The sequence below is a fragment of the Pavona decussata genome, unplaced genomic scaffold (genome assembly GCF_977016875.1).
Source record: "Pavona decussata unplaced genomic scaffold, jaPavDecu1.1 SCAFFOLD_47, whole genome shotgun sequence".
NCBI lineage: Eukaryota > Metazoa > Cnidaria > Anthozoa > Scleractinia > Agariciidae > Pavona > Pavona decussata.
This window is the reverse complement of record NW_028145469.1, coordinates 2,077,501-2,101,500: the sequence shown is the minus strand read 5'-3', so window position 1 is coordinate 2,101,500 and position 24,000 is coordinate 2,077,501. Positions and strand designations below refer to the sequence as shown.

Below are 24,000 nucleotides of genomic sequence, written 5' to 3'. Positions count from 1 at the left end.
CCAGCTTGGTTTCTTCTAAAAAGCCAGGTCTCCAAGCACACACAACTGTAAAATAGGCTATCGTTATAGGCGTAGTCACCGAGTAAGGATCGCTGTTTTTGTCGTCACCAGTTTTTGTTCTCGATTGTCTAACATGAGCAATGCGTGATGAACGCCAATCACGCTCAGGCGTTAAGAAGGAAGGCAGTTTGGCGGCATTTTTGTGTAGCATTTCGTACCCGGATAATATTAACTTTGTTCTGCAAGCAGAATCACAGAAATCTGAGAGGTGCTTAAATTTGTGTTCTGAGCTAGAACACCATTTCTGTTGGCGGTGCCAACCATTACATATGGTTCGCTTCCTGCTATCTCATCAGTGCTCGTTTCCGGTCTTTGTTATACTCACAGCTGTCCTCCAGACAAAGTCTTCGAAAATTTCCCTCATCGCACAATTTGTGAAACTTTTTTAGGTAAATATTCAGGACGAAATCTGCTATTTTTCGAGTTACCATGGTTTTCTTCACGCTCAAAGCGATATTTGCATAGAGTTTTGTTCAATGGATTCCAAATGATATTTATTTATTTTTTTCTGTTTTTATTGTTTTTGTTAGTTTTTAAGATGATCGTCGAGGCGAACCGGTTTGGGAACAGTCAACGCAGACTATGTAGCACTGTCACTGTCTTGTAAATTTTGCCAAGAAAGCCATGCGTCAGAGAAAAAGGCTTGAGTAGACTAACGATAAATGAGACTTCGAATATATCATGGAGTAATAAATGGAATAAAACAAACTGTGATAATTTAAGCAGGCAAGCAGTACAGAAATATACTAAACAACAATCTTTTTAAAACTCGCACAAACAAGCTTTGTTTTGACGAAGATGGTATCACACTTTAATTTTAAGTTCGCTTTTAACGAATGTTCTTTGAAAAGACTTTCAGTAAAAAATGCACACATCTTACTCTTTTTCGTTATATCCTATTGTTTTAAGTATTTGTCGTTGCGTTTTCGTCTTCAAAATTTCTTGTTTTTCTAAGGTCGTTTGTGATGCAACTTCCCGCCAAAAAAACGCGGGAAGCAGCACAACTTCACACGCTTGAGTGTGTTAATCCCATTAGTTGTCCTATGGTGCGGCCTATGAACAGATGGACGGAAATGACGTCATAGCCTATCCAACATTTCTGGCATTGATGCATTACCAATTTCTCTTACCCATGGGGCTCAGCTATTAGACTGTATTGTCTTGAATTGTATTCGTTACAGTAAGTGAGTTGGCGTGAGAGAAATAAAACATCACGTTCCGCAAATGAACTAGAAATCATAGAACAGCGATTGTCTTGAACATAGTCCACTAACTATTTAAGGTAACCTCTCCTGGATCGAGCGCGTTACTGAATTAGTAAAACGAACGGACGGGTAGGCAGGTAGGAGAGACTAGGAGTTTTATGAGGAGTGATACTCGACTCTCTTGGCGACTTTGTGAGACATGTGCTGTTTTGAAACTGAATTAGCATCAGGGTATTTCAAAACTGGATGCCAAAAATCCTAAAAGATAAATTAATTGCCATACACTGAAAAACGATTGTACGATATCTCACCTTCACTAGGAGAAGAAGAACAAGTGATAATAGAGTGATGTATAAGCTATCCTTGCTGCGCATGTCATAACTGTTGCCCTAAGCTTCGTTACACTGATGAACATTCATTGTCTGAATGGAATTATTGTTTAAATTTTTATACGTTACTTGCTTGTAGTGATAAGTTTTTTCGGCCTGTGACAGACTGTCAGCCATTAACTCGGTTAGAACTCAGTATACATTGCACTCAAGCTCTAGCGGTATGGCGTTTGGAGTGTTCTTTAGTAGCGATTGTTGCATCTTATTACGACTCGCTGCAGTGAATGTTAAATTTACACAAAATTTACCATCTCATGATTCAAAATGGCAGCTGTGGGGTTTTCATGCTTGGCGAGGTCATCGACATTCTCTTCATCTTCAATTTTGGGCAATCATTAAGGTTATGATATCCACTAGTTATTGTCACCTATACACTTCGGCTGCTGTTCTCCGCCCTCGTTCATGATCCAGCCACATCCCTCTGGTCCAGGAATTGAGAGTCTGTCTGACCAGTTGTACGAAATATCAGAGTTTGGTATTTAGCACTCCTGACATACATCCTTAAGTGTTTCGTGACGTGGCGGAAGGATGCTCATGTCTACTCCATTATAGCTCCTCAGGACCGCACCAGGCTTTACACTAAACCTTTCAATAAACTTCTCATACCTCAGAACGTGATAGTCATTGAATGATATGCTTCCATACATCAAACTAGTAATATCATTGTTTAGCCTTTCAAATACTTGACTTTAACTTTACTTCAACCTAGCTCTTGGAAGATCGGAAAGACATTCTGGATGCTTTGAATTATTAGGAGTCAGATCGATTATATTAAATTTCCCCGAACCCTTTCCCACCCAAAAATGCCATATGGCACAAGACGCAATTATGAGCTCAGTATTTGGTCAATTTGCGTAAAACGTGCACAACGAAAAAATCTTGGAAAGATCTACAAATTGAAGGCAAATCATGCCCCCCTCTCCTACATGAGACTTGATTTACCACCCCTCAAACTTTTGGAATTTTTTTTCCTTTGCATGTTAAGGGTCCAGTTGAAATCTTACAACAAGTAATACACTGAGAGCTGTACATTAAGCTATAGTTTAGGGGGGTACCCAACGTGTACAACGAATAGGAAAATTTTCAATGTTTTTTTCAATGTCTAATATGTGACCTCCTCCATCTTTGTTGGTGTGATTTATACCACACCCAAGAAAATACCTTTGAAATGGTATAACATATGTGGTGTCCCAGTTCATAGTTAGCGATTTAGAAAAATTCAGTATTTCCGGCCTCGGGCGGGAAAGGGTTAAAGCATAAATGCCAGGTGGTATCGCATATCGAATACATGGTATCGAATACGTGATAAGTGGAGGAGGAGAGGGAGGGGGTGTGTGTGTGTGTGGGGGGGGGGGGGGGGGGGAATGGCGCAGTGGTGAGAGCTCGCCTCCCACCAATGTGGCCCGGGTCAAATTTCCTAACTCTTGTGGGTTGAGTTTGTTGTGGGTTCTCGTCTTTGCTCCGAGAGGTTTTCCTCAAACACCAACACTTCTAAATTCCAATTTGAAATGGAAAGTGTCCCCAATTAGTGCTCCGCGCTAAATACATTGACACTTAAATAAAGTCATTTATTTATTGTTATTATCATCATTATTTTTTAATTTTTTTCAAAAGGTAGTCCAACTTTTGAGATCGCTTATGCATGACCCCCACGATATAAATGGAAGCAGCTAACCAGTAATTTCCCGTACTGCTATTTGCCATGCTTTGCCAGGTGGTGTTTGCTTTTGAATCCGTGGATGAAATTCTAAGTTGGGCGTTCCAAAATGGAAACAATTTGAGCAGTACATTTTTCAAAGGAAACAAAGTAATATCTGTTAAGGACAGTGCCTACTTTTGTTACTGCGCATACGTTCTCGTACAGTTTCCTATGGGTGGTGCCTATTAATACAGGGATATTTTTGCGCGTTTTAAAACAAAGCGGAGAGCGCAAAACTTAGCAAGTTCTCTTGGTATCCAAAAAGAAAATTGGGGGTAACCATAAATTTTTCAGAGATAATAGAGCTTCAATTTGGTTAACATCGCTTTGTATTTTAGCTCTTATCGTTGCTTAAGTTTGAGTAAAAAATGCATGGTTGCCCCCAATTTTCTTTTTGAATTTCAATAGCCCTTGCTAAGATCTGCTTCTCTCGCATAGTAATAGTATAAGTAGGCACAGTCCTTAAATTTTCTCTTTTTGCTACATGGAATATTTACGAGGTTGATATGCACGCAGTTTGAAAACCGCGATAGGTTAGCCTTGCCATTGCGACTGGCAAATGACACGGAAATGATCAAGGTCAGTATTTAGCAGCAAAGACTGCGACCAGTCGTCCTATTTTCCTCAAATTGCACTGCGCGAGCTGAAATGAGTAACTTAAGCAAATAAACGGTCAAAAGGAGAGGGAGGAACCGCACTTCTTATATTCTCGTACCCAGAGCCCTCAGTCTCTTTGGCGAGGCGGTTGATCGCCAGGAGAGAGACTGGGGAATTCGAAGAAATTGATTTTTTTGATAAAATGCCCCGTGACCACTTACACTTTTTTACCACAGAAATCGTGCGAAAATAAAAATCCAGTTCCCTAGAGTCTCTGCTGGCCTCCAACACACGTCACACGCCACCGTCACACGTGATCTCCAGGTGACTACATACCCACACTCATTGATTAGACTGTTCACCTTTTTTCCGTGGGATTTTAGAGAGTCGTATGCTTCGATTGAACTCACGCCATCTTGGTTTACAAAAGCGAGCGCAATCTCGGGAGAGTGTCTAAATTACCGAGGGGAGCCGGAGTGGGGAGAGAGGGGAGGGTGGAGACGGGTAAACTCAACGTACCTTGACAACCCCCCCCCCCCCCCCCCACGCAACCCCCTCGGTAATAGAGTTTATACACTCTCCCCAGATTACGCTTGCGTTTACAAACTTGGATTACAGGAGTTTGATCGAAGCGTACAAGTCTCGAAAATCCCACGAAAAAATAGGGCACTGTTAGCAGTGTAGAATTGTGGAGACTGCTGTACAGTCGCAGTCACAGCTATCACATGGATAGTGCGTTGTTGGTACTGGTGCAAAGCCGCAATTCAAGTTGGACGGGACATCTCAGTTTTCATTGAATAGTTTGAAAATCCTGCTTTTGTCTGCATAATCTATCTTTTCCTTGGATCGAAACGCCAACCGGGCCTATTGAAGTGAAATATTGGACTGGACATGACTGGACTGGACTAAGGAAGAAAATTGGAATGAAATTTTAATGTAAAAGAGTGGCTCTCCTTCTGGTTTTTACATTAAATTAAAGGGTAAATGAATCTAAACGTTCCTCACATTTTTTTGTAGGACAGAAAACAATAAAAATGTCTCTTTTATCAATATATTTTTAATACATTTAATGGGAATCGATGTAAAGAAATATTGCAAAATGCCGAATATGAAATATAAAGAAACAAGCAACTTGCAGATCTTCATCCTTATATCTGAGGAAACGGCTTTTAGTAAAATGCAGTAAACTAAGCAATACTGTGATGTTCCTTCCGCAAAAATCAATAAAATTTACTGGAAAAACTGAAAGTAAACCCAACACAGTTACATTAAAATTTACTTCCAATTTCCTCACTTGGTTTAGCATTTAATACTTCACGCTTCCAACTATTTCAAGACTGAAGTATCCTGTGCAACTTCAACAATCTTGAACGGCATATGCTACGTATTATGTTAGCCTTATTTTGCTTCTTCTCGTTTTCGTTTATTTATGTATTTATTTATTTTATTTTGTTGGTGGTGAGAAAGAAGGAGTTCCATGGACCGTGGTCAATTTTTTCACATTCACACTTAGCTAACCAAGTAAACTGCAGATAACAAGGCAATACATTTTACGTATGTATGTAAAGCACGTGGATCGAAAGTCGAGTTTTGAAATTTCGATATGTTAGTTGTTAATCGCCTCTCTCTGTGCCATGTTTTGCAATTTATTGTTGCTTGTTTTCAAGGAAATATCCTGTTAAATTACTGGTTTCGAACTACAATATAGTTGGTTTCCTTTCGTCAGTTTGCTAAATTTAACCGACTGACTGGGACCAAGCACTAAGCCTGCGATCAGTATTACAATGCATGCGTGACAGTAATTATAATACCGTGACTTTCTCTTTGACATCGAAAGCTAGCCGCTGTTCGAGGCGAAGGTAAAAAGAAACGTTTACACGCAGAGTCGTTTTTCAATCATGTCTGTTGGTGCAGTCAAAAACGATTTTTGGCAGTGGACAGCCAGAAGTACTATCCGAGAAAGATGCAAGTCCATATTTAACCAAGATCCCTTGAGCGATGTGAAGTTTGTCGTGCGAGACTCCAAGGGCGGAAGTGAAAGTAAAAATATTCCAGCTCAAAAGTTTGTGTTAGCGATCAGTAGTCCAGTGTTTAATGCTATGTTTTACGGTGAGCTGGCGGAGACAAAGGATTCCGTCGAGATCTCTGATTGTGAGTACGAGAGCCTATTGGAGTTGTTTCGTTTCATATACAGCGAAAAGGCAAACTTCACACCGAACACTGTGATGCAGTTGATGTATTTGGCGAACAAATATATCTGCATTGTAGCCCCCAAAATATTGCTAAAGCAAACAAAATATTAAAAGGGTGCTAACAGGCGCTTTTCAAAGCCTAAACCCGCCTTATTTTGGCCTGGAAAAATTCTTTTGGAGAGCTTACGTTCCTGTGGAAAGACATAAGATACTTCGGAATTTCACTGTATTTTTTTTTTTAGAAACTGATTTTCAGTTTGTGTCAGTTTTATATGCTGCCTTCTCTTGCCGACAAATGCTCCGCTTATCTGCAAGAGAACTTGGACGCGTCGATCGTGTTTACGGTTTTGCCGGACGTGCAGAAATACGAAGAGAAAGATCTGTTGGATCACTGCTGGAAAGTGATCGAGAAAGAAACGGAGGAAGCTGTGAAATCGGATGATTTCGTGACAATCGAGAGGTCAGTACTGGAGGAAATGGTTAAGAAAGAAACGTTGAATATCAAGGAATTGGAATTGTTCAAAGCTGTCGATCGCTGGGCTGAAAAGGAATGTGAAACGGCAAGGCCTTGTAGCAGAAGGCTCTGTGAAAAGAAGAATCCTTGGAGAACGGCTCGTGAAGGGAATTCGTTTTCCTGTGATGGAAGAAAAAGAGTTTGCCAATGTTGTACTAATCAAAGTGTGACATACTTAGTAAGAAAGAAATATGCGACCTGATGAGGCAAATTAGTTCTATGATGAATACTTCAGTGGGTTTTTGTGAGTCCAAAAGAGCTGGGCCATTTGGGAAAATTAATAGGTTTGGCTCGTTAGCTACTGGGCGGCATTGTAACGGCTGGACAGAGTTTTTAGGCTTTACTTTAGACAAAAACATAAAAGGCATGTACAAAAGTAGGACCGGATCAACTCGGATCGACTCGGATTGCCTCGGATCATGAAAAAACATAAAATTAAATGAAATTAAAACTTTTACCCATTTGAAGGTTAAAATTCCGGTCAAAAATGAGCCAAATTAAGAAAGACTCGCGACGTTTCTCCGTGTCGTGCTGTGTAGTCAAGCCGCCATCTTGTATTCTAAGTACCAGTTCCTCTCGGACTCGTCTCGTGTTCATCCATCCCTGATCCCGCCGCGTCTATCTGAGGGGTATCGAATGGTCCCATTTCATTTAAAAGTGCTCGCAAAATTTGGCCTTTGCTCGAATTGCTCGCAAAAATTACACGGGTGCTCGCTTGCTCGTGCTCGCAAAATTTTTGCAACTGCTCGCATGCTCACATTCTCGTTAACAATTGTTCGAAATTTCGTTAATCCTCCCTTGTAGTTATTTTTTATACATATTTAAACGATAAATCAGTTATGATCGGGTTAAAACAAAAGGGTTTAAACATCTTTCCCTCTGGCTTCAGTCTTTCTTCAACCAGGTGTCAGCCAGATTATTAGCCATTACTTGGCGCAAAACATTTATCCTATTAAATAAACACACTGCTCGCATGCTCGCAAATGCTCGCAAAGACCATTCGATACCCCTGATCTGCAAGATCATAGACCCAGGTGACGGTAAAATCTAGGCCATCTTTGTCAGTGAATTTATATCCGTCCACCAAAATGATAGTTTCAGTCATAACCCATTTCTGTTACGCTAAGTGATTTCGCAGAAATTCGCTTTACTTCTGTTTGGCTCCTAATGTGGAGAGGAGATCGACGCAGCGGATGAACACGAGACGAGTCCGAGAGGAACTGGTACTTAGAATACAAAATGACGGCTTGACTACACAGCACGACACTGAGAAACGTCGCGAGTCTTTCTTAATTTGGACCATTTTTGACCGGAGTTTTAACCTTGAAATGAATAAAACTCTCAATTTCATTTAATTTTTTGTTTTTTTCATGATCCGAGGCGATCCGAGTTGATCCGACCCGGACTGGCGGTCCGAGTTGACCCGGTCCGACTTTTGTACCTGCCTAAAACATAAAGCTGCATGCAGTTCGTCTTTTTGGAAGCGACAGCAGTGAATATGCGGTGACCCTGCATGTGCATAATTGCATGACATACTCTCAGGTCGCACATAAAACCGGTTTGTTTTGGTCGAAGCTCATGGAGTGTCCAATAGGAGATTATCAAGGTTTTGAAATTGAGTTTGAACCTTCAGTTGCTTTAAAACCTAATACCACGTACCAAATTGCCGCTTCAATAACTGGTCCGCCTTCCTGGTATGGCCAGGGTGGCGTGTCCTCTTTAGAATCCTCCGGGGTGAAATTTACATTTTGGAACATTGTACCAGGACAAACCACGTTTACAAAGGGGCAATTTGCTGAATTTCTCGTTGCAGTAGATTGAGCCTTTACGCTGAAATTTTAATATAAAGATACAGTCGAACCTCGTTATTACGGGCACGAAGGGGACAGAGAAGTAGGCTTTATGTGCATGGATTTCGGTCTCTCAGGGGCCAAGTGAACTGTCCATAATAGAGAGGTGTCCGTATTAAAGAGGTGTCCGTAAGCAGGGGTTCCACTGTATTTGATAGCTAAAATAATGCCTCGCTGTTGTTGGTAAACATCATAACAACCGAAGCACTTGTTAAAATTTGCTGAAGTTATTTTTAAGGAACGTTTACAAGTATGGTTATTTGTATTTACCTGTTGTTTTTACTTACCAATTCAGAAGGATAGAATAAAGGAAACAATTCTAGAGAAATAATGAATGATGATTTACTTCTTATCGACAGAGCGCAAAAACCGCTGGGCATGCGCAATAGATTCCGGTCTTCTTCCCGCCATTCGATTTTCAAAATGGCGGACGACGAATCAAAAAAAGACACGTCATGCGAAAGGCCGTTACGCCGCTGTCCTTGCTCTCAGAACTTCAGAATTCTACATTATAGTCCGCCATCTTCCGAGCAAGCTGTGGAGCATTTCATGAAAACATCGGTTTAATAGTTGTAGTTCTACACCAGCGACATTTAGAGGACTTAACGCATTCATTTTGTTCAAAGCAAGCACGGATTTTTGCATTTCTTAAGGTCTACGCTTACTCTTTAAGGTCAGAAAAGAGAAATGTCACGGATAAACACCTTTCGTGCAACATATCAAATATGACTTTTTTTTCGTTTCTATGAAAATTTGCAAAAGCTTTTTAAAGTTGAACGTTTGTTCTGATGCTTACAGAGGATAAACGGAGGCTTCTTCTTTGCAAGTTTTTGGATTTTGTAAGTATTGAAGGCTGAACTTTGAGAACGTAATGTTTTAGCAATGCGGCCACTTTTATTTTAAGCCTTATTTTTAACTGTAATATGCAAGTTTTCATGTATTTGTGTCTTTTGACGTTTTAAAATGTAGTTTTTCGAGGTTTTGACTTTATTTGCCTTTTAACTTAATTTCTGGAGGCTTATTAAAGTGTGTTGACTATTTATCTGTGTACCGAGTGATTGCTCAAGTCACCGTTTTGCAGTCGTCATGGAGTTTCCGTTTGCGTAAAAAAAACAAACAATAACTAATTAGTCATGCAATGTCTCCGTGAAGGCCCCAAGAACACTGAGAAAAAATGCCCAGACATCTGGCACCAGTGATTGTTGGGTAAATTTGTCCATTGTTTCCAGGGAAAACGCACGAGCCTGTGGGCTTTTACACGAAGTTGTGTTGTGCAAAAAGCAATACGCGAAACGACGTTCAGACTAATACTACTTCAACAAGTCGAATTGTTGTTATCCCTGTCGTAGCGGTGCCTGCAAAGGTACTCTTGTAAAATGCCCCCACCGGTTGTTTTCAGTTTTTGATTTTTTTGAAAGCCGCACTGGAACTCTCGTCTGCGAGGAACATCTACCTTTCGCAGATAGAGACGAGAGGATTTGTCAGCAGAGGGGATACATCCCTCCCAAAAAGGTATGAGAAATGGAATAAAACAAAGGGCTTTAATTTTTTTTTTAACCCCTCCCCTCAAGTAGCCTCAGGCGTTCTTAGGGGTTCGTCACGCGTTCCTGCCCCACGAACAGAAACGCGTGACGAACCCCTAAGAACGTCTGCGTGGGAGGCTACCCCTCAAGGGGCTTTTCAGAGGTAACAATCTAGATACAACTATAAACTAAGAATGAACAAAATTATTTCCAAGGACTAAAATGTTACAAGATTTTAAAATGAAATTATTACTGGGAATAACAATGGTTGTTATTCATGTGAAATATAAATGAAATTTGTACTAATATGAAAAGGAGCAACCAATAATTCCATCATTAAACACTGAAAGGATTGTTTCCTGACAGAAATTACTCGTCACAACGCCTCTTTAATGGCACTTCAAATAAAGCAACAAGAAATGAACAGTGAATTGAAAGAGGAAAACACCATGCTTCAAAAGAAAATTAAAGGTAACCTATTTATTGCTATCATGCCATGCTAATGGCACTAGTCAAACTGCCTATGAAGTGAAAAAACTAAGGCCATTAAATACAAAAAAGTGAGCAGTAAACTTCACACTTCAAATGAAATGGCCCTAATGGGGTGGTACACAGCCACCCTCCCAAAGTAATAATATTTCTATGGGTTACTTATCAAAACGGTCATCAAAATAATAACACCTGATTCTGTTTAATGAAATAATGAGAAGAATGGATAATAACATTACCCCACAACATTTGACTGCTACCAGTAAAATGTAAAATAATTGTTACAAAGAAAAATTAACAGATTTGAAAGAAACATTTGCCTTTGAATATGGAAATAAAATATTGCTTTACATTTTGACATTTATTAAGGAGACACAGCATTTAGCACCCTTGTGCAGCAGTTCCACAGATCATTAGTCCAGCACTATTCTCAAGGTGGAGAACACCTCTACAGTCCAGATGAAATGAAGAAATTTTGCGAAAGCCATGCTCCTCAGCTTTTTGACAACATCTTCCACGCAATCTTTAATGAGGAAAAGGAAACACAAACAACGAAAAGGACAAGTCTGCAAAGGACACGGGTAGTTGCTATACTGCACAGCCTTAGCTTCTTTAGAAATCAGGTATACACTGTCAGAATGAACCTGTAACAAATAACAATGATTATAAATAGAACTAGAAGTAAACTTGTGATTTCTCACTGTAAATGATATAAGATTGTCGTGTACTTAACTATTAGTAAAGAGCAGGGTTTATTCTAGAGCGTGGCTTTGCAAGATTTTTGCAATTTGTTTCCTTTGTGTTTGTTTCTGCATTCTTTTTCTGGGCTTTACTGGCTGCTTCAGAATAGACTGTACAAAGAAATTCAAATATCTTTTATGGGGCCCCTATTCTTGCGCCCTCTTTCTAGACAAAAGGTCCCCAAAAAAATTGCAAAGGAGGGCCTTCATTGCAAAATTTCTAGAATAAACCCTGAAGAAGTCGCAAAAGGATGGAACACACCCAGCTTCTATACAAAAATTGTACTATTACCCATATCTCATTTACTGAATGGAAACTTCCAGTAATCCTGTTACTTATTGCATTCTGTTTGACACAACTAATAATAATTACTAATATTTTTCCATAGCATCCCATTTATACATGTAAATATTTATTATAGAAATTCTTCTATGAGGAGACAAACACCTTTCCTTATGATGGAGATACAAGTAGTCTGATTTTGTTATTATCAATCTTGAATATAAAGAGAAAGTCTTCAACAAATTCCTTCACAGAGTAGATGTTCAACTGTATGCCATTTTGATTTAATTGGTAGAAAAACTGTCCCATGCAGAAAGCAAATGGATTGCAGTTGAAATTCATCTTTGATGTCTGGTATGGTACTTGGGTACAGTTGCCATCCACATACAATAAACAACTGCGAGAAATATTTAGCAAAAGCAAACATGAGTCATGTCAGAAAAAAGGTGCATCTGGCAATGAAGGTACAGGCTGTAGTTGCAAATGACTTGAACTCACCATTGTTCAAAATAAATAACTGAATTGAAATTAAACAACAATCAAGAACTGGACTATTTTAACTACTTTTTTAAGTTCATAAAAACTAATGCCAAGAAACAACAACAACGACAACAACAAAAACTGGCATGAAACTTATGCAAAAAGCTCTAACCAGGAAAATTCTCAAGTGAACCCTGATGACACTAGTGGAAGAAGAGCACTCTCACAACTACACTTTTCAACCCTGTGCTTAGGACTATTCAGTGCATTTCCAAATTTCTTTCACCATAACAAGCCATGTTTCTTTAAGTCAGAGATATTCTTCAGGCTTGTAAGGTTTCAATTTTCCTGTTAAATTGTAGTTGCAGTTGCTGCTGGACTTTCAACGTGTAATAAAAATAGACACAAAATAATGATTCAGGAAATAAAAATATAATACTGAACCATCTTAAAATTCCTTCAAGCAGTCACATGTTAGGTCTAAGAATGGACACTTTATAAAAAACCTCAAAAGGAAAAACTTCTCATGGAATGCTGGTGAACCTACTCGATGAGATAAGTTGCTTTAATTTCTTTTTCTACACAACATTCTTTCGTGGGGGGAACTTTGACGCCTGGCTGAAGTCAATGCTGAAAGCATCAATGATATTCATCAACTTTCGGCACAGAAACTATGACAAAGCAACACGTGCCAACTGAGTGACCTTCTGTTCCATATTTCCCAAAACAATGACCTTGGTGAGAGGATCCAACAGGTTCTGCAGATTTTTACGGAGAAAAAAGTGGAAAATTTTCATTCAGTATTACGACAGTAAGACGGAATTCTTATACCTTCTAATTCTAATATTTATTTGAGTGTCAAAGATTTGCCTCATTATGATTTTAATAAAGTGAGAGTGAAAAACACAGGACAACCAATGAATATTACATTTTTATACTTTAAACTCTCTTAGCTAAGTTTAAGAGCAGTTTACATGTACTTGGGTTGTGATGATGTATCTGACAATATAAGCCACTGCAAACAGTATTTAGAATTTGCCTACCACTATCATTTAAAATACTGTTAACTACATGTATGCCTCCCAGTTCTGCAGGGTAGTTGATCAGTCATGTATATAATTTTTGGCAAAATACATTCTTTCTCGCATAGTTGTGTACCCATCTGGGCTCTGCCAAGACTCATTTCTACAATTGCACATGCACTTAGGGCAAGGCATTTTGACGCAGACTTCAACACATGGTTTTTGCCAACCTACCTGAGAGGCAGTGGAAATCAAAATACTACAGAGCTCTCACTGAAGTCAGCAAAATACCTGTTTGACCTCTTTACTGAAGTATGGAACACCCTTGGACAAACAGTTAAGGTTCCACGAGGAAATTGCAAATTTCAGGTGTGCACTATTCTCGTGCAGATATATTTTACAGTGCAGTATGAAGAACAGGAACATGCTTAAATTTCCAGTTTGTTCAGTTTACTTGTGCAATAGTATTTTTTGGTAAAAAGAAGAAACTTGGAAATGTTTTTACACTAGCCCCACCCCCCCCCCCCCAGAAAAAAAAAAAAAAAACAAGATGTCCTGATCATGATGATCCTCATTTTAATTTGTAACTATGCAGGTTATCTGGAGTGCAGGAGAACACAAGAGAGCATTTCGTAAGGTGGATGCAGAACATGATTGCTCATGTTTAACTTACCTTTTCTTTCAGCCATATTACTTCCCAGCACTGGATGTTACATTAGATCAGCGTTCACTGTCTATGGGATATTCCTTCCTTGGCAGTGAACGCAGAAGACTTCCGCCACCGTTCACGCGGTTCATCCACAACCAGTTGGGGCTGCCGTAAGAAAAGTTTATATCTGTGACCAGGATGGTTGTGGGAAGATTTGCAAATCAGTTGGAGGACTCACTCTCCACAAAAACAAAATGCACAACGGTAAGAAAAATAATTGAGCTTGCAGATTTTACACCGTCGTGCCGTCTTGTGCGAAGAATACGTAGCAAAATAAAAAGGTCTTGTCATCCACGTTTCCCTGAAACGGGTGTTACTGATATTACGAATAACAGTTCTGCCCTGATGTGTTCTGCATCTTTCCAAGAGCACAAGTTCACCCTGGTTTATAATCAAAATGTGAAGTCAACCGTCGAATCGTCCATCGGTCGATCTATTACTGTGAGCAGCCTTGCGCAGCCGCAGATCAGAAAAGTAACTCCCTTTACGTCATTATTTATTGACCAATCAGCGGTTTTTGCGCTCTGTCCTTCTTATCGCGATCCTGGTGAGCCTTCTGATTGAGCTGAGGCAACGTTATTTTGCGATAATGTAGTCTGAAAATGCTAGTTTGTGATTTGCTCAAAAACTGTCATGTAAGCAGGGTAGCACGGCACTTGAATGAGGGTGGGGGGTACAAATGTCAGTTGTCAGTTAAATTTTAGGTTATTTGTCAGTTGTCAGTTAAATTTTGGGCCATTTGTCAGTTGTCAGTCAAATGGCTGTTAATAATTAACTGCAGATTTTAATAATTTTCCCTTGATAATTTCTTGAGGACCCCAATAAACTTAAACGTCATGTAAGACAGATAGGAGCGTACCCTGATAACCGAAAAAGTATTGTAAAAACGTGTTTCTGGTTAATGTTTAATTTAATGTTTACATTTTTGCTACAACAATCGTTTCTTTGGCCTTTACACAAATCATCCCATGGCCAATCTACCAAGAACATACCTTACGAATCCAAGCGAAAATGGGTGCGTATTGGTCGACCAGACCTTGAAACTGCGACAGGTGAAATTTCTTCCTCAGTGTCAGAGATATCGTTGTCTGAAGCTGTATCGTACTCGTCCTCTTGTGGAAGTCGCACAGCACCAACGACCACATCAATGGGACAGTCATTTACAAATGTGACTTCTGTAACATCATTAGATGGCACCTCAGGACTGATTCATCTTCGACATCTCTGTTGAGTCGTTCTGGATCTTCCGTGATGGAATTGCTCTCTTCGTCTGGCATAAAGTTTACTTTACTGCAATCTGGTGGCTTCGTATACACCGCTGGTGGTAGAGCCCCTGCTTTGTCCTTTGTAGTCTCGCCCCTGACTGTCCTTTGTCTTACTGGACGATACTTCTCTACCAATTCTTTCGTGAAAGTCTCCGTTTCAGCGCTAATCTCTGCTGACGAAAGCGGTTGCATAAATTTTATACTTTCAAAAGCCATGGTGGTCTTTTGTAAAGTCTCCTTTGTGATGGTTGTAAAGTCTTGGGAATACTGAAAGGCGGTGAACGTCTCATGTTTAAAATGGGAGACGACGTGAATGTTCTACACAACTGTTGTGAGCAACGTGCACAACTCAACCTCTTCAAGGTATTCCTTGTTAATCGCAGCTATGCTCTCATGCAGCCGGCGCATTCCTTGTTCCAGAAGCGTTAGTTCGCTGCCTGTTTCCTCCAGCAAGCTTGGCAGCTCCATTTTCCACTGACCATCTGTGATTATCGCAAAATTTTTGCTTCTTCCTCCCTGCTTCGGTGCCATGCGGTAAAGTTTTAAATCAAACTCTCCAAGGCCGAATTTTATTGCCAGTTCTCTCAGCCCAAGAAATGACAACAGATGCTTCTTTAGAGACTGAACTGTCTCTAGCTCATCGTAATTGATTGGAATACGGCTTCGGCGTCGTCCGAATGCCGTATCCGAATCAACGCGGCAAAAGCTAGAAATCGCCTTTATTTAATACGCCAGAACGAGCGGACATGGTATAGACTCGGTATATTGCTAGAGCTCGTTCCACGGAAATTTGGGTCATGTTAGAAATAAACTATTAACTAATATGAATTGTTAGAATAAAATGTGACGCCCTACTCTGCTGCTGTTTATTGTACACGTTTGTTTGGTGATTTGGTATAAAATATATCAATTATTAGCCGAAAAACCTAGCAGCAGGTCTTTCGTCAGTTGTCAGTACCAGCGAATATAAATGTCAGTTGTCGGTTAAATTTTATGCCATTTGTCAGTTGTCAGTTAAAATTTTGGCTATTTGTCAGTTGTCAGTTAACCCCATCGAGACCCTCTTGAATGGGTTCGGCGCTCACTGATCAAAATTTTACCTCTGTGAGTGAACATGCCTGGGGAGAGTGTCAAAACTACCGAGGGGAGCGGGAGTGGCTAGAGTGACTAGGGCCCCCCTCGCCTTTACAAACCAAGATGGCGTGAGTTCGATCGAAGCGTACGAGTCTTGAAAATCCCACGGAAAGTAGGCCTACTATTGCCGAGACTGTTACACAGTCGTAGCCACAGCTAATAGATGGATAGCGTGGAGCTGTCACTGCTGCAAAACAGCAGTTCAAGTTGAACGAGGCATCTCAGCTTCAATTAAATAGTTTGAAAATCCTGCTTTTGGCTGCATTATCTGCCTTTACGTAGGATCGTCAACAAACGCTTATTAATTTGGCCACAGGCAGACCACCCTCTGTAATTTATTTGGTGTAATTACTGTTTGGAACTTGAGACTTTATATTCACGCGGCACGATTGGTTGAAATTTTTACTGAGTGGAGACATTTAAAGTCGTCTTTTACCTTTATGTTGACAAAAATTTTCTAGGAAATCTTGATTGAGTCACGCTGGTTTTTCTTTTTTTTTTTTTTCGGCCATTCCGAGCCGTAAGTAGAAACCTTTCTCTGGCGAGTTGACTGTTCAAAAGTGTTGCCGGCCGAAGGCCGGCGCTAGAGAGAGGGATGATGTTTTTCTTCTTTCGTTTTTGACTTTTAATTTCTAACTCTAAAATGTGACCTCCTCCATCTCTGTTGGTGTGATGTAGAACACACAAAAGAAAATACCTTTTAAATGGTATATCACGTGTGGTCTCCCAGTTCATAGTTAGGGATTTAGAAAAATTCGGCATTTCCCTCGGGCGGGAAAGGGTTCAAGTATAAATGCACAGGTGGTATCGCATCCTGCGAATACATAGAAACCTAGGGGGAGGGGGGAGGGGGGCAGGGATGGCACAGTGGTGAGAGCACTTGCCTCCCACCAATGTGGCCCGGGTTCGATTCCCGGACTCGTGTGCCGCCGGGTTGAGTTTGTTGTTGGTTCTCATTCCTGCCTGAGAAGTTTTTCTCCGGGTACTTCGGTTTTCCCCTTTCCTTAAAAAACAACATTTTTTAATTCCAATTCGATCTGGAAAGTGTCCCTAATTACCGCTCCGTGCTATATACAATGACCCTTAAATTAAGTGATTTTTTTATTGTTTTATTTTTTCAATAGGTAGTCCAACTTTTGAGATCGCTTATACATGACCCTCACCATGCAAATGGAAGCAGCTAAGCAGTAATTTCCCGTAGTGCTATTTACTATGCTTTGCCAGGTGGTGTTTGCTTTTGAATCCGTGGATGGAATTCTAAGTTGGGCGTTCCAAAATGGAAGCAATTACAGCATTACATTTTTGAAAGGAAACAAATGAATAGCTGTTCAGGTCAGCGCCTACTTTTTTTAATGCGCATACGTTCTGCGCATCTCAAGATACTCGGGTTTCCTATGGGTGGTTTCTGCTAATACAGGGATATTTTTGAGCGGTTTAAAACTATGCAGAGAAAGCAGAACATGGCAAGTTCTCTTGGTATCCGAAAAGAAAATTTGGGGTAACCAAGCATTTTTCAGAGATAATAGAGCTTCAATTTGGGGAATAATGAAATACATCGCTTTGTATTTTAGCACTTTTTAAAATTATTGTTGCTTAATTATCTCTAAAAAATACATGGTTGCCCCCAATTTTCTTTTTTGATCTCAATAGCTCTCCCCAGGTTGCGAACGCTTTTACAAACCAAGATGGCGTGAGTTCGATCGACTAAGCGCACGAGTCTCAAAAATCCCACAGAAAAATAGGGGACTTAGAATGGTCTAGCATCGCGGAGACTGTTGTACAGTCGCAGCCACAGCTATCACATGGATAGTCAAGAGTGTGGCTGGCATTGGTGCAAAGCCTCAGTAGAAGTTGAACGGGACATCTCAGTCTTGGAATAGTTTGAAAATCCTACTTTTGCCTGTATAATCTGCCTTTGCCTAGGATCGAAACGCTTATTAACCGGGCCTATGGAAATAATTATATTGGACTGAAAATGACTAGACTAAGGGAGGAAATTGAAAGGAAATTTTAATGTAAAAGAGTTGCTTTCCTTCCGGATTTGTAAGTAATTTAAGGGCAGTTAACGGATCTAAACGTTATTATTATTTTGTTCTTTTCTCGTTTTTATGTATTTATTTATTTATTTATTTATTTTTGTTCGTGGTGAGAAAAAAAGGGGTTGCATGGACCGCGGTCAATGTGTTCACGTTACTATTAGCTGAACCAAATAAATAATGATAACAAAAGGGTATGGATCGAAAGGCGAGTTCCGAAATTTCGATGTGTTATTAATAGCCTCTCTCTGTGCCAATTTTAGCAAATTAAGTTTCCTTGTTTTTAAGGAAATATAATGTTAAAGTACTAGTTGGTTTCCTTTCGTCAGTTTGCTAAATTTTACCGACTAACTGGGACCTAAAACGGAGCCTGCGATCAGTACTACAATGCATGCGTGACATATAATTATAATACCGTGACTTTCTCCTTGAAATCGTTATTCGAAGCGAAGGAAAAAAGAAACGTTCAAACGCAGAGTCGTTTCAATCATGTCTGTTGGTGTAGTCAAAAAAGATTTTTGGCAATCGACAGCCAGGAGTACTATCCGAGAAAGATGCAAGTTCATATTTAACCAAGACCTCTTGAGCGATGTGAAGTTTGACGTGCGAGACTCCAATGGCGGAAGTGAAAGTAAAAATATTCCGGCTCACAAGTTTGTGCTGGCGATCAGTAGTCCGGTGTTTTATGCCATGTTTTACGGCAAACTGGCGGATAAAAAAGATTCCGTCGAGATCTTTGATTGTGAGTTCGAGAGCCTGTTGGAGTTGTTTCGTTTCATTTACAGCGATGAGGCGAACTTGACACCGGACAATGTGATGCAGTTGATGTATTTGGCGGAGAAATACATGCTGCCTTCTCTGGCCGACAAATGTTCCGCTTACCTGCAAGAGAACTTGGACGCGTCAAACGTGTTTACGGTTTTGCCGGAAGTGCAGAAATACGAAGAGAAAGATCTTTTGGATCAGTGCTGGAAAGTGATCGAGAAAGAAACGGAGGAAGCTGTGAAATCGGATGGTTTCGTGACAATCGAGAGGTCAATACTGGAAGAATTCGTGGAGAAAGAAACGTTGAATATCAAAGAAGTGGAATTGTTCAAAGCTGTCGATCGCTGGGCTGGAAAGGAATGTGAAAAGCAAGGCCTTGTAGCAGAAGGGTCTGTAAAAAGAAGAATCCTTGGAGAACGGATCGTGAAGGGAATTCGTTTTCCTGTGATGGAAGAAAAAGAGTTTGCCGGTGTTGTCCTTGAGTGTGACATACTTAGTTATAAAGAGATATGCAACCTGATGAGGTATTTTAATTCTGTGCTGAATACTTCAGTGGGTTTTTGTGATAGCAAAAGAGCTGGGTCATTTGAGAAAATTAGTAGGTTTGGCTCGTTAGCTACCGGCTGGCATTATAATCATGATGGCAATTTTTCAGAGTTTTTAGGTCTTACTGTAGACAAAAACATAAAGCTGCTTTTTGCTAGCGACAGCGGCGAATATTCAGTGACCCTGAAGGTGTACAATTGCAATACATACGCTCAGGTCGCAACTAAAACCGGTTCGTTTTTGTCGAAGCCCATGCAGTGTGTAGTAGGAGATTATCAAGGCTTTGAAATTGAGTTTGAACCTTCAGTTGCTTTTCAAGCGAATACCACGTACCAAATTCGCGCTTTAATAACTGGTCCGCCTTCCTGGTATGGCCAGGGTGGCGTGGCCTCTATAGAATCCGCCGGGGTGCAATTTTCATTTTCTAACATTGGAGTAGGACAAACCACGTTTTTAAAGGGGCAATTTGCTGAATTTGTCTTTGCAGTAGATTGAACCTTTACGCTGAAATTTTAATTTAAAGATACAGTCGAACCTCTTTATTACGGACGCGAAGGGGACAGGAATAGGTGTCCGCATTATAGAGGTGTCCGTTTTAGAGAAGTAGGCTTTGTATGGATTTAGGTCTTTCAGGGACCAAGTGAACTGTCCGTGATAGAGAGGTGTCCGTATTATAGAGGTGTCCGTTTTGAAAAGGTAGGCTTTATGTGGATTTCGGTCTCTCATGGACCAAGAAAACTGCCTGAAATAGGTGTCCGTAATAGCGAGGTGTCCGTAAGCAGAGATTCCTCTGTATTTGATAGCTAAAATAATGCCCTGCCAATGTTAGTAAGCATCCTCAACACCGAAGCACTTTGTTGCTTTATAACCTCAACTTTGTCATGGTTCAGCGCATAAATCATTTCTTGAAATGACATCAGTGCATGCATTTGCTATGTAGCTTTTGCAGAAACCAATATTTTTAGGGAAAGTTTACAAGTATGTTTATTTACTGTTTTTACTTACTCATTGCACTTGATTGAGCTGAAATTTTAATATAGAGTTATTTGATATAATAATTATAATTCATTCCCTGTTATTGCTGGTAACGAACTTTGTTTATTTTTCTGGGCTCAAATGCTTGAACATCATTTATTATTGATCACCAGTGAAGCACTTTGTTGCTTTATAACCTCAAATGTAGCATGGTTCATTGCATAAATCATTTCTTGAAATAACATCAGTGCATGTAATTTCTATGTAGCTTTGATAGAGACTTTTCAATTGTTAAAATTTGCTGAAATGATTTTTAAGGAACGTTTACAAGTATGGCTATTTGTATTAACCCACTGTTCAGAAGAATTGAATAAAGGAAACAATTCCAAAGAAATGATGAATGATGATTTACTTCAATTATCGCGATTGGGGAGCATTCTGATTGAGCCGAGGTAACGTTATTTTGCGATAATGTCGTCTGAAAATGCTTGTTTGTGATTGGCTCTAAAACTGTCATGTTAGCATGGCAGTACGGCACTTTACTGGGTTCGGCGTGCACAGATCAAAATTTTAATTCTGTGCATGAACATGCCTGGGAAGAGTGTAAAACGTACCGAGAGGGGCGGGAGTGAGCGGGGGGAGGAGGCAGGAAAACTCAACGAACCCTGACTAGGGTCCCCCTTGGTAGTTTAAGCTCTCTCCCCAGGTTGCGTTCGCCTTTACATGATGGCGTGAGTTCGATCGAAGCGTGCGAGTCTCGAAAATCCTACGGAAAATAAGGGACTGTAAACAGTCTAGAATTGCCGAGACTGTTATACAGTCGCAGCCACAGCTAACAGATGGATAGTGTGGAGCTGGCACTGCTGCAAAGCCGAAGATCAAATTGAACAAGACATCTCAGCCTTCATTGAACAATTTGAAAACCCTGCTCTTGGCTGCCGCGTAGTCTGCCTTTACCTCGGATGGTCTTATTGACTAGGTCCCTGGAAGTGATATATTGGACTGGACATGATTGGGCTTGACTCAGGAAGGAAATTGGAAGAAAATTTTAATGTAGGATTTAGGACAGAAAATAACACAGCTGTATTTTTAATTGATAAATATTTTAATACATCAGTTTAATGAAAATCAATCCAAGAAAAATTGTAAAATTCCAAACATGAACCTTAAGCCTACTCCTTAAAAAAAAAAAAACGCAACGTGAGCACTCGCGAAGACTCAGTCGCCAATTGGGCCTTTTTACTTGAGAAAGACATTTTTTAAGTTTTGCTTGTCTCTTCTTTGCATATGAATACTTTTTATTAGTTTTTATTCACTTTATAGCCCACGGGTTACGCTGCGTTAGCCCTTCGTGACGCTTCTTAAGGCGGGGGTCTACCTGAAAGCCGTTTTCACGCCGCTTAAAATCGGTTCAACGGAAATATCTCGTTCGCGTTTCAAGCAGTACAAAAACACAAATCAATGTTTTGGGGTGTTTTGTAAATTTTTGGGTGATTTTTAGGTATATTTGGGAGGAGATAGTTTTTCTCAAAAGAGTAGTTAAATTAAGAGAAATAAGAAATATTGAAGATTTAGTGAAGTTTTAAAATTAGAATTTGTAGTTAATAATTAATAGACGGATACCAAGTTAGTCCACTAGAAACCCGGGTTGCTCTTGCGTGGGTATCAACTGTCTGATAGTGTTCCAAAAATCATTTTCTTTCTTCTATCCATTCTTAAAACCTCTTCAAATTTCACTCAAATTCGGGTGTACCCCCGCCTTAACTGTATAAAGCATACAGACGTTTTAAGTGCTATAATAATAATCATAATGATAATAATATTAATAATAATAATAATAATAATAATAATAATAATAATAATGATAATGATAATGATTGATAATGATAATGATAATGATAATGATAATGATAATGACAATGACAATGACAATGACAATGACAATGACAATGATAATGATAATGATAATGATAATGATAATGATAATAAGTATACAAAGTTTAATAAATCTAGTAAACTAGTGTTAGTTTGCTTTAATTTAGACTAAATTAAACCGTGACTATCAATGGCTGTTTTTTCTCTTTAGCATTAAAGCACGCGTGTTTCAGAAATTAATCGGAGGGTTATAAAATAAATAAACCCCTTTTCGGCTTGCTGGCCATGGAATATCGGATGATAATGCCCTCAGCTTGAAGATTGTCGTCAAAATAGACCATTTCCGAGTTTCTTTGAACCTCATTATGAAAGCAAGGCTAAGTGCAAAGTTTTTATCATGAAAATTAGTTTTCATTCCTAGGCAAACAAAACTAATTTTCATATGAAAAGTTTTGCACTTAGCCTCGCTTTCATAGTGAGGTTCACAGTAACTCAGAAATGGCCTATTTCACAGTTGCTGTAGAAGCGAGCTGTTCATTTTTCGTTCAGGGTTGGGCATTATCTTCCGATATACCATCTGTCTGAAGGAGTTTATTTAGTAAAGCTACCTTCAATTTCAACAGATTTTATTGTTATTAACCCTTCCATATTACATCCACAAAATTGCGTACAACACTTTTTTTTTTTTTCACATGTTTAACAATGGACTATTTATCCAACCTTAATATGGCCCCATGGATAAAATTAAAATCAAAAGATTGACGTCTCAAATGAAAGCTACACACAAAACTGGCCAAACTTCCTTGGGACACTTGACGAAACCGCGTTTGAAAAATACACATTTATAATATCGGTGAGATGCTGATGCCCAGGATGTCTTTAAGAGTGCCTGACTGTAACTTTTGAGAATCGCTGGCCAAGCTTGAAAAATCGAAACTCTTGATAATTTGTCTGAAGTTTGCTTTTGGGGAACTATCTTCGAAAATATTATTTGAATGTTCTGGAAATTTCTAGTTTTCGAGAATTTTGGAGAAAACGAAATAACGGGTTTTGCCTTATTAGTTATGCAAAAATCTCACTCAAAATTAGCCAAATTCAATACGCTTGTGTTGAAACAGTACGCAACGCTAGAAAGCGAGGTCGGTTTTGAATAAGAGCATAACTCACCTACTTTCTATCAATGGGACCTATGTAAACTTTTGTAGAACTTTGAAGGGTTTTATGGCTCTTTGAAAAATTGACAATTTGACGACTTCGCGATGAGGCGAAAATTAAGTAAGTTTGAAGGTTTAAAATGCATCTTGGTATGTCAGGTATCGACTCGAGAGGAACATAGTGATGAAGCTTGGATCTTCGTCTTTAATAATACGAAATAAAAAATCTGGGCAATCAATGCACGCGCTGACGAAAACCAAAGTTAGTGAGGCTTCGTTAACAAATTTGCATAATTCGCAACTTTTGAGAAAATGCTATGTTGTGGCGACTCGGTGAAAACATTGACCCAGGCTATCTTCAAATGGTCATTTTACCTCATATTGCATTTGTCTGTTTCTCTTTCTTGTTTAATAACGTGGTAGAAAAGGTCTGGGCAAAAAAAAGTGCGTGATCGGAAAAGAAAATATTTGCCAAATTCTGGTGGGAAATTTGCATAA

The 24,000-nt window shown here is 39.5% G+C and overlaps 2 protein-coding genes, 1 long non-coding RNA gene and 1 pseudogene across 3 annotated transcripts in view; 2 read left to right on the top strand and 2 right to left on the bottom strand.

Annotated features, from left to right (window-relative positions):
- LOC146482246 (BTB/POZ domain-containing protein 6-like) overlaps positions 1 to 24,000 on the bottom strand; it is a 75,602-nt gene that overhangs the window by 19,792 nt on the left and 31,810 nt on the right. The window lies entirely within an intron of this gene.
- On the top strand, positions 5,849 to 7,079 carry LOC146482252 (BTB/POZ domain-containing protein 6-like; annotated as a pseudogene).
- LOC146482251 (uncharacterized) lies at positions 10,399 to 14,275 on the bottom strand. Its single transcript, XR_014864191.1, has 3 exons — positions 13,717 to 14,275; positions 12,569 to 12,779; positions 10,399 to 11,162 (listed from the first exon to the last, which is right to left on the bottom strand). It is a non-coding gene; the product is annotated as an uncharacterized LOC146482251 (long non-coding RNA).
- LOC146482250 (BTB/POZ domain-containing protein 6-like) lies at positions 18,628 to 20,047 on the top strand. Its single transcript, XM_085107532.1, has one exon. The coding sequence runs from the start codon at positions 18,677 to 18,679 to the stop codon at positions 19,991 to 19,993; it is 1,317 nt and encodes a 438-aa protein (XP_084963658.1). The 5' UTR covers positions 18,628 to 18,676; the 3' UTR covers positions 19,994 to 20,047.